General features: G+C 38.7%; 5 protein-coding genes and 1 long non-coding RNA gene across 6 annotated transcripts; 3 read left to right on the forward strand and 3 right to left on the reverse strand.

Moving 5' to 3' along the window:
- Positions 1-251: 251 nt before the first annotated feature.
- Positions 252-2,211, reverse strand: LOC105266843 (28S ribosomal protein S5, mitochondrial). The gene is made up of 4 exons (XM_011305278.1): positions 2,069-2,211; positions 1,862-1,963; positions 803-1,581; positions 252-716 (listed from the first exon to the last, which is right to left on the reverse strand). Exons 1-4 carry the CDS (start codon positions 2,139-2,141, stop codon positions 336-338), a joined length of 1,335 nt encoding a protein of 444 aa, XP_011303580.1. The 5' UTR covers positions 2,142-2,211; the 3' UTR covers positions 252-335.
- A 64-nt stretch (positions 2,212-2,275) lies between these two features.
- On the forward strand, positions 2,276-5,735 carry LOC105266846 (uncharacterized). Its single transcript, XM_011305282.1, has 2 exons — positions 2,276-2,647; positions 2,899-5,735. Exon 2 carries the CDS (start codon positions 2,966-2,968, stop codon positions 5,273-5,275), a length of 2,310 nt encoding a protein of 769 aa, XP_011303584.1. The 5' UTR covers positions 2,276-2,647; positions 2,899-2,965; the 3' UTR covers positions 5,276-5,735.
- Sem1 (Suppressor of exocyst mutations 1) lies at positions 5,521-6,372 on the reverse strand. Its single transcript, XM_011305281.1, has 3 exons — positions 6,193-6,372; positions 5,971-6,067; positions 5,521-5,864 (listed from the first exon to the last, which is right to left on the reverse strand). Exons 1-3 carry the CDS (start codon positions 6,275-6,277, stop codon positions 5,813-5,815), a joined length of 234 nt encoding a protein of 77 aa, XP_011303583.1. The 5' UTR covers positions 6,278-6,372; the 3' UTR covers positions 5,521-5,812.
- Positions 6,373-6,427: 55 nt separating this feature from the next.
- Positions 6,428-8,052, forward strand: LOC105266844 (motile sperm domain-containing protein 1). Its single transcript, XM_011305279.1, has 6 exons — positions 6,428-6,648; positions 6,785-6,966; positions 7,080-7,243; positions 7,302-7,461; positions 7,530-7,673; positions 7,748-8,052. The coding sequence occupies exons 2-6, from the start codon at positions 6,822-6,824 to the stop codon at positions 7,777-7,779; spliced, it is 645 nt and encodes a 214-aa protein (XP_011303581.1). The 5' UTR covers positions 6,428-6,648; positions 6,785-6,821; the 3' UTR covers positions 7,780-8,052.
- A 135-nt stretch (positions 8,053-8,187) lies between these two features.
- Positions 8,188-9,899, reverse strand: eIF4EHP (eukaryotic translation initiation factor 4E homologous protein). Its single transcript, XM_011305283.1, has 5 exons — positions 9,678-9,899; positions 9,337-9,391; positions 8,828-9,067; positions 8,599-8,751; positions 8,188-8,521 (listed from the first exon to the last, which is right to left on the reverse strand). Exons 1-5 carry the CDS (start codon positions 9,695-9,697, stop codon positions 8,333-8,335), a joined length of 657 nt encoding a protein of 218 aa, XP_011303585.1. The 5' UTR covers positions 9,698-9,899; the 3' UTR covers positions 8,188-8,332.
- A 630-nt stretch (positions 9,900-10,529) lies between these two features.
- Positions 10,530-11,487, forward strand: LOC105266848 (uncharacterized). The gene is made up of 2 exons (XR_892194.1): positions 10,530-10,611; positions 10,689-11,487. It is a non-coding gene; the product is annotated as an uncharacterized lncRNA (long non-coding RNA).
- Positions 11,488-12,391: the final 904 nt, after the last annotated feature.

Consider the following 12,391-nt stretch of genomic DNA (forward strand, 5'->3'; position numbering starts at 1 on the left):
GAGAATTTTTTTTTTTTTCAAAAATTGCGCCGATTTTAGTGCACTTTGTATGATGCAATTATTGAAAGTAATGTATTGTTTCCGGTTAACGCCCAATAAAAGGCACCCCGAATTTTTTATTTATTTTTATCTGATTTTTATATGACGAATTTCGAAAATTTTTATTTTCTTGCAGTTCTAATGAAATTTCGGAATTTCTTGTAATTTAAAATTCAGAATTTTGGGGAAATATGAAAATATGACAACTGAAATGAGTTATTGAAACTGTTCTTTCTATTTTTATTCAGTACTTAATTATATACATGATTATTAAACTTGAAGAATTTAAACTTGATTTACTCTGGGGCTTTATTTTTCGCCTTACTCCACAGCTGCGGTTTAGCCTCCGGATACTTGTCGGTCATAAAACTCCGGAGTTCCCCATGTTCTGCATATAATCGAGTCCTCACCTCATCTTTATTCCTCAAATACGCAGTTTTTCGTAGTCTGACGGTCCACGAGGCCAGGCGAGTGTAAAATGGTGGATATTTCTTCTTTTTGTAAACAACTTTGCCACCCATTACGTATTGAGTGAAATCCATAACTTCCGTCGATGGAATTTCCTCGGGTTTTCTCACAATCGACGGCGAAGCCACAACAACCGGATAATTTCCATTCTCAGCCTTCAACTCGACGAGATGAAGCTGTTTTTCTTCAGCTAATTGTTCGTGCGTTTTCTGAAATATATTTGACATTTATTTGAATTATAAATAATTAGAAAGCTCATTTTCACTCACTTCCGGTGAATAATTTCGTAGTTTACCTGTTGTAACAATCCAATGAAAAACGCCTTAATGATATGCTGAAGACAACGAGATCCTTCGACCTTCGCATACAAGTCCTTAATCCCAATAATTTCACAGCAAGTCTTGATTGCCCTGTGGCATACCAACCCGTACCCCTCTGCCTTCTTCGTGACGAAGATCTTCGTCTTTCCGAATTGCGTAAAGAAATCATGATGCACAGTGTGCTCTTTATACCGATTAATGTACATCAGCTTCATAACAGCACGATTTTTCGCCATTCTCAACGCAGCTCGACCCTCTGATGCCTTCCCCAGGGAAAATCCAGCGAGACCATTTCCATTTCCAGTTATCACCATTGTACTCACTCTCCTCTTTCGTCCCAGATTTCCAGTCATAACCGATACCATTTTGTATTCGAGAATTCTTGTATCGAAACCTTCGAAGGTCTCTTCGCCAACAGGATCAGGGGGTCCAATACTCCTTCCACCAGCTTTAGCCCCTGTCCAACCTCTCTCCAATGGCGTTAATTTAATTCTTCTCCTCTTCACCATGGCATCTCTGGCGGTGAATAGTGCCTTCTCGTAGTCAGGGTTGTCTGGGAGCTTCTGGTGATACACCAGCTCACGTCCCCTCAGAACTGGAGAGTTCAATCCAGGAAACAGCATGTTCTTCTTACCAACGCCAATTACTTGTCCTTTATTCAAATTTTTTATGATTCTTCTCGATTTAGCTCGTCCTCTCTTTCTTCCTGCATTGCTGACGTGGGTCGCTGACTTCCAGAGACGATCGGCAGGATCTTAATAATATAGGATATAATAATAAGGACTATCTCAAGTTAATTATATTGTGAATTAATCTCTGTAATGATTTGTAAAACGATTCATTTTAAATGAATAAAGAGATGATTGAATTTATTTTGAATAAATAAGTAATTCACCGAATTGTTTTTATTGCATATCGAAATTCACCTGTTTTTCTATAAAAAAATTAAATAAACAATTTGATTTGTGATGGAGAGGTTATAAGCCGGGTCAACAATTTTTCATCGGCACGTTAAATAAAATAAGTTTTCTCACATTCATTGAAGAACGACACGTTCCTCACAAAATTCTTCACTGGAGTACCCTCATTAATCGTCTGCAGGGTGCACTGACTCCCAGGGGGAATATTTTGCAATCCTGATGAGGGGAAAAACAGTAATTCATTTTGAGGTTAGAAGAAGCCCCTGGACTTGTAAATATTTTTTAAACATCCTGAATGACATGAGTTGAGAATAATTTTACCGGTTCTCGAGATGTTGAAGGATACCCTAGGTCCAGCCAGAGCTCCACAGGCTCTCAATATCCTGAAGGCCATCCCTGAAACTCTGAAACCTGGACCTGTCACGTCGTGGAGTTCACGAGGTCCGACCCAGTGTTGCCTGACAAAATATCGATACTGTCTTCATGATTTTCGATATTTTCTCCTCGATGTATCGATACTTTTCGGCAATAATCGACGAATGAGCCAACAACAATGATAATAATTTTACACAACTGAAGAGTTTATTGTCCCGGTGAATTAATCAATTTGGCAAAACAATTCTGCAACAATAAATTATTATTGAACACTTGTAAGTGACGAGTACTTAAAAATCATCGAGTGTCATCGGAATACTCTTAAATTAAATGTATCATTTTGTCACTGTCATTTTTTTAATGTAAAATGTAGTGACGATGCGCATAATCACCTGTTGTTGTCACAAATGTAAATGCAATCGATATTAGTGTTTGACGTGTGATAAGACCCCCATAATGCCAAAAAATGAGTACATAAAGTGATTAAACTGGTTCAATTGCTCATCGCATCCGCTGCATGTTAAGGTAATTCAAAAGAGAATAGTGAATACCAACACTAAATAATAAATAATTCGGTAATTTTTCTGTTGAAAACACTGTCCTCGTGATTATTGTAATTCAATTTGTAATTAAGGGTTGATGCATCCCTTAATTTTCGAATTTCTCCGACAATTCATTTAGTATTCACTTCAATTTATTTCTACAATGGATAAATTCAGTGAAAATCATTCCAATGAATTATCTCTACAATTTCAATTTTTAATTGAACCTTTCAGATGTGACTTCATCGACAAAACTCACCCCCCGAACACCAAAAGATAATCCCATAATCCATCTCCTAAAATGGAGAAGATAGTTCCAATAAATTGGGTGAATAAACTCCTGCTGATTCTCAGCATCTCGACAGCTGGTCTATGTCTGCTCCTGGAGCAATGGTTTTCCCTCACAAATCTCCCGATCTACATCCCCCTGATCTGGTCCCTGATCCTGATTACGGTCTCGACCTGGCTGAGCTGTATAATTCTGAAATACACTCTGAAAGCCACCAGCCCCTTGAACATCGAGCCCCTGACCAAATGGCTGAAATCCCGACTAAAAATTCCCGCCAACTCCTCAACCCCTTTAACCACCTCTCCCTCGAGGTCCCACAAAATTCACGATTCAACAATAGTAAAACTGGTGTCCGATATCGATGACAAATACATATCGACCTGGTACGACAGTATAACATCAGAGAAAACCTTCAGGAACGAGTCCAAGCACCTGCTGAAGCAGCTCTTCAGGATGATTTCCAGAAAATTGTCTCGAGTCAACGAGATCCGTATCACCCACAAACTGATGGACGTTCTTTTGCTGCATTTGAAAGAATACAGAAGATCCTTGAAGAGAATTGAGAAGGGCTCGAAGGACCTGGAGGACGCCTACAGGTGCTCCCATCCTGGCTCGAGGTCATCAGTGGCTCTGGAACACACCCTCCACCGAATGGTAACACTCATTGCCCGGGAATTCCTCCAGTGGGAGCTAACCAGTTCTCTCCCCTGCAAACTCCTGATTTCAGTCCTCGCCAAACGCCTCCTGAAGACGGTATCTGAGTTCAGTGATCCTCAGTGTCTGCTCACACACGTCTTGAAATTACTGAAGTCCACAGGATGTTCCAGGGCCTCGGAGAAGAGGAATGGATTGGTCTCGAAAGCCCTGACGGTGGGGATCACTTCAGTGACAGCTCCAGTAATCCCCAGGGCCTTCGAGGAAGCTCCCCCGACGTTCGAGATCACAGAGCCAGAGGGGGCAGTTTACTCAGCTTCCGAACGTGGGGAATTGTCGCTGGAGGGGTTATCCTCTCCCAAGGGCCTCTGGGCTGAGGAAATTGAGGATCCTGAAGATGATGGTATCTCTCCTATTTACGAAGAGCCCACGGACTTTGCCACGACAATTGCTAGACTCAGGAGTCTACTTCAACAGAAGTCCTCAGCAACTACACCTCAACCTGAGGAAAAGTCCCACGTTTTTTACGAAGGAAATCAATTTACTAACTTGGCCATCCCCTGGACGGAGTTTTGCACCGCGCCTGATGGATCACAGCAGCTCCTGTATTGCATACAATTCGATGATATCGAGCAGCATGGCGAGGACCTCTTCGAGACCACCACTGCCACCACCAGAAGGCAATATTCGGATTTTGTCCAGCTTCATGGGACTCTGGAGGAGGTGCCTGAGTATGCTGAGGTCGTCTCGGAGATCAGATTGCCAGATGGGGGGAGAGTTGAGATGGAGAATTACCTCAGGATGCTGTGTGCGAGGCTCGGGGATTCTGCACAGTTGAGACACTTCTTGAGACCCAGCAGTGGTGGAGGGAAAAAAGCTGATGCCGTCGCCCCTCGGCTGGATAGATTCCTCGCTAAAACAGTCACTGGAGTTTTTAATACTCTCAGGACAGTCGTTCCTGGATTCGAAATGGAGGAGGAAGAGGTAGCTTTGCCAACATTGATGCCCCTCGCTGATATCCCCTGGAGATTCGTGGAGGACATAAAGACGAAGAATCTCGCCGACGAATTGAAGCAACTCGTCGCCGAGAGAATCGATTACTGCACCGTTGATACTGCGTACGAAGCAGTCGACACCATCGAAGGCAGTGGAGATTCTGAGCTCCTGGCCCACTGGTGGGAGACAGCACAATCCCCCTACGACGAGGAACTCGACGAGATCGATTCGAAGCTCATGATTACCTGCTCCCTCTTGGATATTCTCTGTGAAATTCTCGCGGGGATTAAGAGCTCCAGTACTATCAGGCAAGAGGCTGTCGTCAGGTGGATTAAATTGTTCTTTGGCAGCTGCATTGAGGGTGTAATTCAAGACTGCCTGGGAGGCATCTCTGAGGTTTTCAAATTGGAAATCGATGATGACGAGGGGGAGGACGGGGGTGGAGACCTGGAGGAGAGGGTGGTGCAGGGGCTCGTGGGAAAAGCCTATGGCGATCTTAAGACCGTCTTTGGAGAGGACGAGCTCACTAACATGATTGCTTTCTTCGTCAGGTCCTTTGGATCTCGAAGAGTTAATTGTGATGTTGCTCTTCAGGTTCTCGATGTTGCAGCCTCTGAACTTTTCGCCGCTTGCAGGGATAAACCGACTACGGCGGGAGGGGTGAGTACCTGATTTTGTATATAAATTATTGTTAAGGATTTTCGTTGACGAACAATTTTTGTATTGCACTGGAAGATTATTTAATATGGAAGAGTTTATTTCATGTTTAACAATTTTTTTATTCGATGGGTGGAATATTTTTACTGTTCGTTTTACTGTCTATTTTTTTGAGAATAAGATTTATTTGATTTTCTGGTATTTAATATTTTTATTCGGAGAATTATATTTTTCGATGGGCAGAAATAACGAGTAGAATATTGATGATAATTGTTAAAAATGTATTGATAATCCATATCACTGAAAAATTATATTTCTTCAGACAATTTCGAATGTGTTGGAATAGAAAAATAGTACGAAGGATGGATTTTGTGATGAAGAGCTATCGAAATCATTCCAGATTTTGTTATTGCAAAATGTTCATTGACTTTGACATGATGTATACTAATGAAAAATACAATAGATTCAAAACCAAGTGAGAAATTGTTTTAATATCTAAATTAATTTCCTTAATCTTAATTAATTGTTATTTATAGATAGAAATTTTTCAATTCATTCCTTGGAGTTTTGATCCGCTTGACCTTTCTGTTTTTCGAGTTGTGCCCTGAAAATAATATCAAAGTTCAAGAATTTTTTCAACCCAGAATATCTTTTAATCACAACCTCGACAGATAAATTTAAAAAACTTCTTAGTCTTTCGATTTATTCACCTCAATTGCTGATTGAAATCATCCTCTACATCATCATCATCCCAATTATCCTCCCAGACACTGATGTCCTCATTATCCTCATCTTTGGCTGTCCAATCTATCAAAAAAAAATCTATCAAATACAAACCTTCCATTCGGAAGCAAAAATCATCGCAAGTGCACCATATGAATCAGCAAATTAGAGGTTAAGTCGTCAATAATTGAAAACTTGAAAACCATCACCTTCAGCTGGAAATTCCTCGAACTCGTCGTCCTCCTCGAGAAGACCCAGGTCGACCTTCGTTTTGTCCCCCTTCGTGTCTGTCATTTTTCCAAAAAAAAATTATTTCCAGTAGAAAAAAACTGGAGCACAAATCAGCACAAAAATTCAAGTCAGCGTACACAACAAATGACGACTGTCACGACACCAGTGAGCAATAATGACAATTTAAAAAAAAAAATCGTGGGGGTTGTCATGACGTCACTGTCGTTCGTCCAGATCATCCAGATCTTCTGTTGTGTTTCATTTTAATTATACTGCAGCTATAACTTAAAAACAACGAACAAAGACCACCAGTAATTGTAATCCAGGAGTTGCTCTGAAAATTGTGTTCATTTCGTAATCAAGTGATTCGTTCTCTAACAACTTGTGATAATTTCTGACTCAATGAATTTTGGAGTCAGATAATTGACAAACAGGTGAAAATTCCAATTCATTGGATTTTATTGATGTGGAAAAAGATTAAGAGGAAACTCTCGTGGTGTAATTAAAACGAGATGACATTGGGAATGGCAAATGAAATTGAATGACGAGTGAGAGAAATTTGGATTTCAGGTTTGAATGATTGAATGAGAGAAGGGATAATTAGCTGATGGACATGCCTCATCAACGCACACCCCAGAAACTCCCAGTATTTGTTTTTCCACCTAACATAACATTTTATTCAGACGATCAATCAACACATAAACGAGTCCTGACGTTGTACAATCCGTATGAGTTTCCTGTAAAATTCAAAGGTAATTTTTTAATAACATATGGAAGGATTTTTTTTTCTCTCAACAATTAATTTAATTCTTGACATGAAAATCTTCTGCGAAGGAGTTAAATATTACCAGCAATTTTGTTTTAGTACTGAGTACTGCTCCCAATAAATATAAAGTGGGTGACCCAGAGGGAACGATAAAACCAAAAAATTGCATAGATATTGTGATAAGACACACATCTCTGCTCCCAGTAAACTACAATGTAGTTGATAAATTCAGGATCCAGATGCAAGAGCACCCGACCAAACAGGTATCAATAAATCTGAAAAATTTATGATCGAATCCTGCAAAGATTTTTTTATTTTCAGGTGATAGGGAAGAGAGATATTGAGGCGAGATTATTGACAGGCACTAGTGAAACAGCCGGTCGAGGAACACCTGATCTCGATTCGTTCCAGCAAATCCCAGACACGGGAGACAGGCAGCAGAGGTCATACACTCTGTCCCCGCAATCTAGAGGAATTGACAGTAAAAGAATTTTTTTTAATTAGAACTGACGATTTGTCAGATGACAATAATTATTCTGTTCTTTCCAGGAGAAACAAATTTCGTAGCCCTTATTGCTGGTATAATTTGTATAATTGGATTACTCCTACCCACAGAGGGTGACAGAAGTCAGCTATTGCCTGAGTATCTTACCCTATCTGTGAACTTCAAGCTCATTTTCTCTTTCGTATTAGGTAAAAGTATAAACACTCGCCTCTCAAATTAACGAGCGATTAAAAATTCAAACTGATTCTAATGATCGTTTCAGGGATGGTAACGATTATAGTCTTGAGGTTGTGATGAGAGGTTGTATTAATTAATAAGCTCCACGATTGGGTCCTTACTATCGTGAAAAACGCACAAGTAAGAGAATCGCAATTCAAAAGAATAATCATGCCGAGAAGAGATCCCCAAGGCTGAAGTTGAATTTCTCTTCGTACTATCCAAATAACGTCTTTTTATGTACTTCATACTAGTCCTCTCTCGAGTCCAGACTGCTTACACGATTCACGTCGTTATTTCCAGGCGATTAATCAATTGACATTTAATACAGATATTTTTTTATTGAAGGGATGAACGAGGAGATTTATTCGCGTACCTTCTACCCTTGATATTATTGTCCTGAAAAAAATACTTTTATAATCTCATGAGCCTTCGAAATGTACTCCCCGGATAGATTGAGGATGGAGAATGATTTGAAATGTCTCAGCAATTTTTATGACAATTTATAATGGCTTTACAAATCAATAACAATACTTTTCAGTTGATTTCAATGTTCCTGCGATGGTTAATCGACGAGTAATCGTTATTTTCTCTCGAAATGCTGGATTGGTCGAGTAAAATCGCTTTATTATCAGTAAGTCGGTTTTACTACCCCCTCACTCTGGCTCTTGATGATGCCGTACTTGAGGCGTTCAGTGTGGGGTTTGTAATCCATCAGAACGTCAGCAGGTAAATGTAAAACACGTCGGAGGGTGTCTCTGATTCTAGCTGTCGTCGCAACGTCCGATGATGTTTTATTCCATACACATATTTTGTCCTCCTGATCGTAAAAATTGCAGATTTATTCATTTCTCTAAATGAAAATATTCCTGGAGTTTTTTTTTAATTAGAAATTACCTGGAATCTAATAGATACAACAGCTCCACAAATTTCCTCACCCACCATAAATTGTTCCCCTAACATTGCAAGCACCAGATTCTCCCAACAACGATCCACCAGTCCTTTTCTCAGTTTCACTGCCCATTTTCCACCCTGTCTGTTCGCTAAATCCTGACAGAAAATAAATTTTATCCAATCGAGTGTTCGTTTATGGATTTTTCAAAATATTATGGTATTTCAGACACACCTCCCACATGGGTTTGATTCCATTTTTAAATAAATGAAAGTCAGACGAAGGATGAAGGTCCGAGGGTCTCACCAGATGACTGTAGATTCCCCAGAATTGCTCAACACTTCCAAACCTACCGATTAACTTTAAATTTTCGGCATAACGCCTATCACTCAGTTTACCTACTGATCTTTTACTGTACCACAGCCCATAACTGTACTGTAATTGATTATCGTTTGGGTTTATTTCTATTGGTGGCTAGAACAAAACAAAGAGAATGCCAATAACAACTTTCAATGTCATTTAAATCATATGTTCATTATCTCGGTAACAAGTGACACGTCATGATCACATTAAATCCTCAACCTGTTCATTAACAACTAATTAATTAAAATGTTTCAAGAAACCATTCGTTTTTCTCCGTTTTGACTATTTGAAAAACAATCTCAGCCAGATATTAATTACTAAATTGATCAAATATGAAAATGAGAACTTTATCATTCAAAGGATTTTTATATAATTCTCACCAATCTCAACTTGAGTGCCGGCTCCTCGTCTCCACTTTCATCACTACCCTTGGGTCTGTAATAAACCATCATCAGCTATCAACAAATCTCTCATTTTTATCTTGCATTTTTTATCAACGATATAGAGTGGACCATGTGTCCCCTTGAATAACCCATAAAATCGACACGTCTAAAAATGAGTAGCGACTTGAGACAAAAAAAAAATTAACTAAATAATCCATACAACTAGACAAATCCTCCAATAATTCCATACAAATAAAAATTCTCTTAACAATCTTCCCTTGACATTTTCGTTTCAGTAGCTGGAGCACGAAATAAAATATAAAAGTCTTCGTACTCACCCATCGAACTTCTCTGACATATTGAGAGATATTTATAAATATTATGAATTAATTAAATGGGTAAAATATTTAACGCTAGAGCTTGACTCTCAACAGGTACAAATTATTACAAAATAAAGGTCTATGTGATCGAATTATTTGAGTTTATTTCCGCTCGACTCATAAGACTCTGTGTATTCTTTAATTTCACGACACGCCGTCTGTCAGAGAGGATTGACTAAAGTAGAGGCTCTGTTCCGGGTGTATGAGTGACCCCACCGGCATCATAGTACCTTACCCCAAGGGCGAGAGGGGGCCACACGCAATGGTGGGGTGTTAAGGTATGATGCAGGGAGGTATTGCCAAGCTTTGATGTCGCCGACACCAAAACAGCGGACAAGTACCTCATGTGCGTTTCGTCCCCACAATTCAGCGATTTCTGGCGTTTACATTTGAATGCCAGTCGAGTCGTTTGATTTTTTTTCTTTCAAATTGACATGAAAAAAAAAGGTATGGCATAAAAATTGTCTACAAAAGCATAAATGAACAATGGGTATATGATTATTTCAATAGGAGATTCTTAGCCAGTATTGACTATTTTTTCTTAAATCAAATAATTAAAGTGAAACTCTTTCCACGTCACCCAAGGGGTAGAGTCCTTGACGCGTTTTTTTTAAAGTGGTATCCCCTATAGGCCTAATCCACTAAGTCAATGAATGGGAAATTGTTATGATTTAAAAACCTGGAATTAAAAAAGAATCATGACATTTATTAATAATATATAATAATGAATTATTATTCCTTTATTTTCTGATTTTTTAACATATATTTTACATTTTTTCCTGCAATTTTCAATTATCATTTTTTAAATAGACCAGTGCCGAAGTTGAAGTCAGTTGAGTCAGCCCTCGAGCTGTTGCAAGCTGCTCCTGCGAAAATTGAAGAAGAATCGGAAGTAATTATTTAAGCAATTATATAAACAATTATCAAATGATAATTGTGATTTTTATTTGTATTCTCCTTCGTGTTCAGAAAATAGCTGAGAAATTCTTATCGGGAGATACAGAAGTCGATGAATTCCTGGATCAATTCTTGACCCGAAGAAAGATAATGCATTTACGAAAGGTGAAGGTAGACAAAATGCGAGAGCTTAAGAGGAAACCGAAATCGTCAACAGGGGGTTATCCAGCATAAAATGTTGGAGGTGGCGAAACAGGTGGAGCGTCAATTAGATGAAGAGCTTGAAGCTCTGGAGAACCTATTGATGATATTGAAAAGCTGAGGGAGAAGAAGTCACAGGAGATGAAGAAAGTACATCAGCAGAAACAGGGACACGGAGAGTACTCTGAAAGTCTGTTTATTTTACAAGGATGGATGTCCAAGATGTAAAATTGCAGATCATCACCTACAAATTCTTGTTAAAAAACATGTGAAGGCGAGGTTTTGTAAATTAAATGCAAAAGACTACATCGTAGGCTTCACGGACCTCGGAAATTGCGACGATTTTTCCACAGAGATGATGCAGTGGAGAATAGCCCAGTCTGGTGCAATATCATACACTGGTGACCTGTTGAATCCACCAGAAAAGGGAAAGAAGCCGTCTAATCTACTCTTTGGAAACAAGAAATCAAAAACAATTCGAGGCAGAACTAATTCGGACGACGGTGGTTCTGATAACGAATGATTTATTCTCATTCGATCGAATTTTCATAGTTATTCGCATACCTTTTTGTATTATTATTATTTTTTTTACGTCACGCACACTGATAAATGATAAATTACGAATTGAATCAATCTGATCGAACACAATAAACATATATTTATGGGTTTATATTGAACTTTTATTTGAGTTATAAATACCTTCAGCCCTCCTCATAAGTAAAAACTGAAATATAAAAATGTTTCATCAGGAATATTATGGAATGATATAACTTTTACATGACCTGCATACAGAAATAAATTCATAGTAGTTTTCAAAAAGCGCACTTTCTTACCACACGCTGAAAAGACACACAAAACATTGGCTTTTAAAATTGTATTTAATCGGTAAATACTATGAGTATTAGGCTATGGTGCATTTACCTGGATATACCTGGATATATGAAAGTATTTTTGAATGAACCTTTTTGTTTAGACTCATCTCAGCTCCGTTTTTCCTGCCTCGTCGATGACTCCCTGTACCTTCTCCTTCAATCTTTCCAGCTTCCTTTTTAATAACTCTGAGCTCTTCGATCCCTCAGATTCCACTGAGTGGAATTTTTGACGAGCTGATTTCAAAGCCTCCAACTGCTGATTATTTGTGTTTCAACGAATTAACAGTTATTAAAAATATCTTCACAAATTTGTCAGTGATGTTTACTTGATTTACTTCAATAATAATTTAATTCGTACTTACTGTTTTGGGCGAAGATATAAAATACGACGTAAATTTAAGGCCCGGATGGATTATCTGGAAAATAAAGGATAATTTATTCCCAAATTCGGACTGCTAGTTACTCCGGAAATTAATCGCTTTTTTTCAATAATAGTTAGCTAGCACTGTAGCGGTTGTCAACAACTAGAGCCCTAGCTAACAATTATCGGAAAAATCGATTAATTGGTGGAGTAATTAGGAGTGCCAATTTTGGAGTAAATCATCTTTTCCAGACAATCCAACCGGGCTTTAATTCCAATTTCAAAATGCGGCACTCCAGCGTAGTCAATCACTTGTTTATACACTCACTCGCGATTTATCT

The sequence above is a fragment of the Fopius arisanus genome, unplaced genomic scaffold (assembly GCF_000806365.1).
Source record: "Fopius arisanus strain USDA-PBARC FA_bdor unplaced genomic scaffold, ASM80636v1 scaffold00042, whole genome shotgun sequence".
NCBI classification, from domain to species: Eukaryota; Metazoa; Arthropoda; class Insecta; order Hymenoptera; family Braconidae; genus Fopius; species Fopius arisanus.

Coding starts and splice junctions, on each gene's coding strand:
- LOC105266843 (XM_011305278.1), bottom strand. CDS start 2,141: ATGGCCTTCAGGATATTGAGAGCCTGTGGAGCTCTGGCTGGACCTAGG. Junction 1,582..1,861: donor CGTGTCGTTCTTCAATGAAT/GTGAGAAAACTT, acceptor TATATTATTAAG/ATCCTGCCGATCGTCTCTGG. Junction 717..802: donor TCATTGGATTGTTACAACAG/GTAAACTACGAA, acceptor AATATATTTCAG/AAAACGCACGAACAATTAGC.
- LOC105266846 (XM_011305282.1), top strand. CDS start 2,966: ATGGAGAAGATAGTTCCAATAAATTGGGTGAATAAACTCCTGCTGATT.
- eIF4EHP (XM_011305283.1), bottom strand. CDS start 9,697: ATGTCAGAGAAGTTCGATGG. Junction 9,392..9,677: donor ATGTCAGAGAAGTTCGATGG/GTGAGTACGAAG, acceptor GGTTTATTACAG/ACCCAAGGGTAGTGATGAAA. Junction 8,752..8,827: donor GAATCAAACCCATGTGGGAG/GTGTGTCTGAAA, acceptor ATTTTCTGTCAG/GATTTAGCGAACAGACAGGG.
- LOC105266844 (XM_011305279.1), top strand. CDS start 6,822: ATGGACATGCCTCATCAACGCACACCCCAGAAACTCCCAGTATTTGTT. Junction 6,967..7,079: donor GTTTCCTGTAAAATTCAAAG/GTAATTTTTTAA, acceptor ATTTTGTTTTAG/TACTGAGTACTGCTCCCAAT. Junction 7,462..7,529: donor GCAATCTAGAGGAATTGACA/GTAAAAGAATTT, acceptor TGTTCTTTCCAG/GAGAAACAAATTTCGTAGCC.
- Sem1 (XM_011305281.1), bottom strand. CDS start 6,277: ATGACAGACACGAAGGGGGACAAAACGAAGGTCGACCTGGGTCTTCTC. Junction 6,068..6,192: donor CGAGGAATTTCCAGCTGAAG/GTGATGGTTTTC, acceptor TTTTTTTGATAG/ATTGGACAGCCAAAGATGAG. Junction 5,865..5,970: donor GATTTCAATCAGCAATTGAG/GTGAATAAATCG, acceptor TATTATTTTCAG/GGCACAACTCGAAAAACAGA.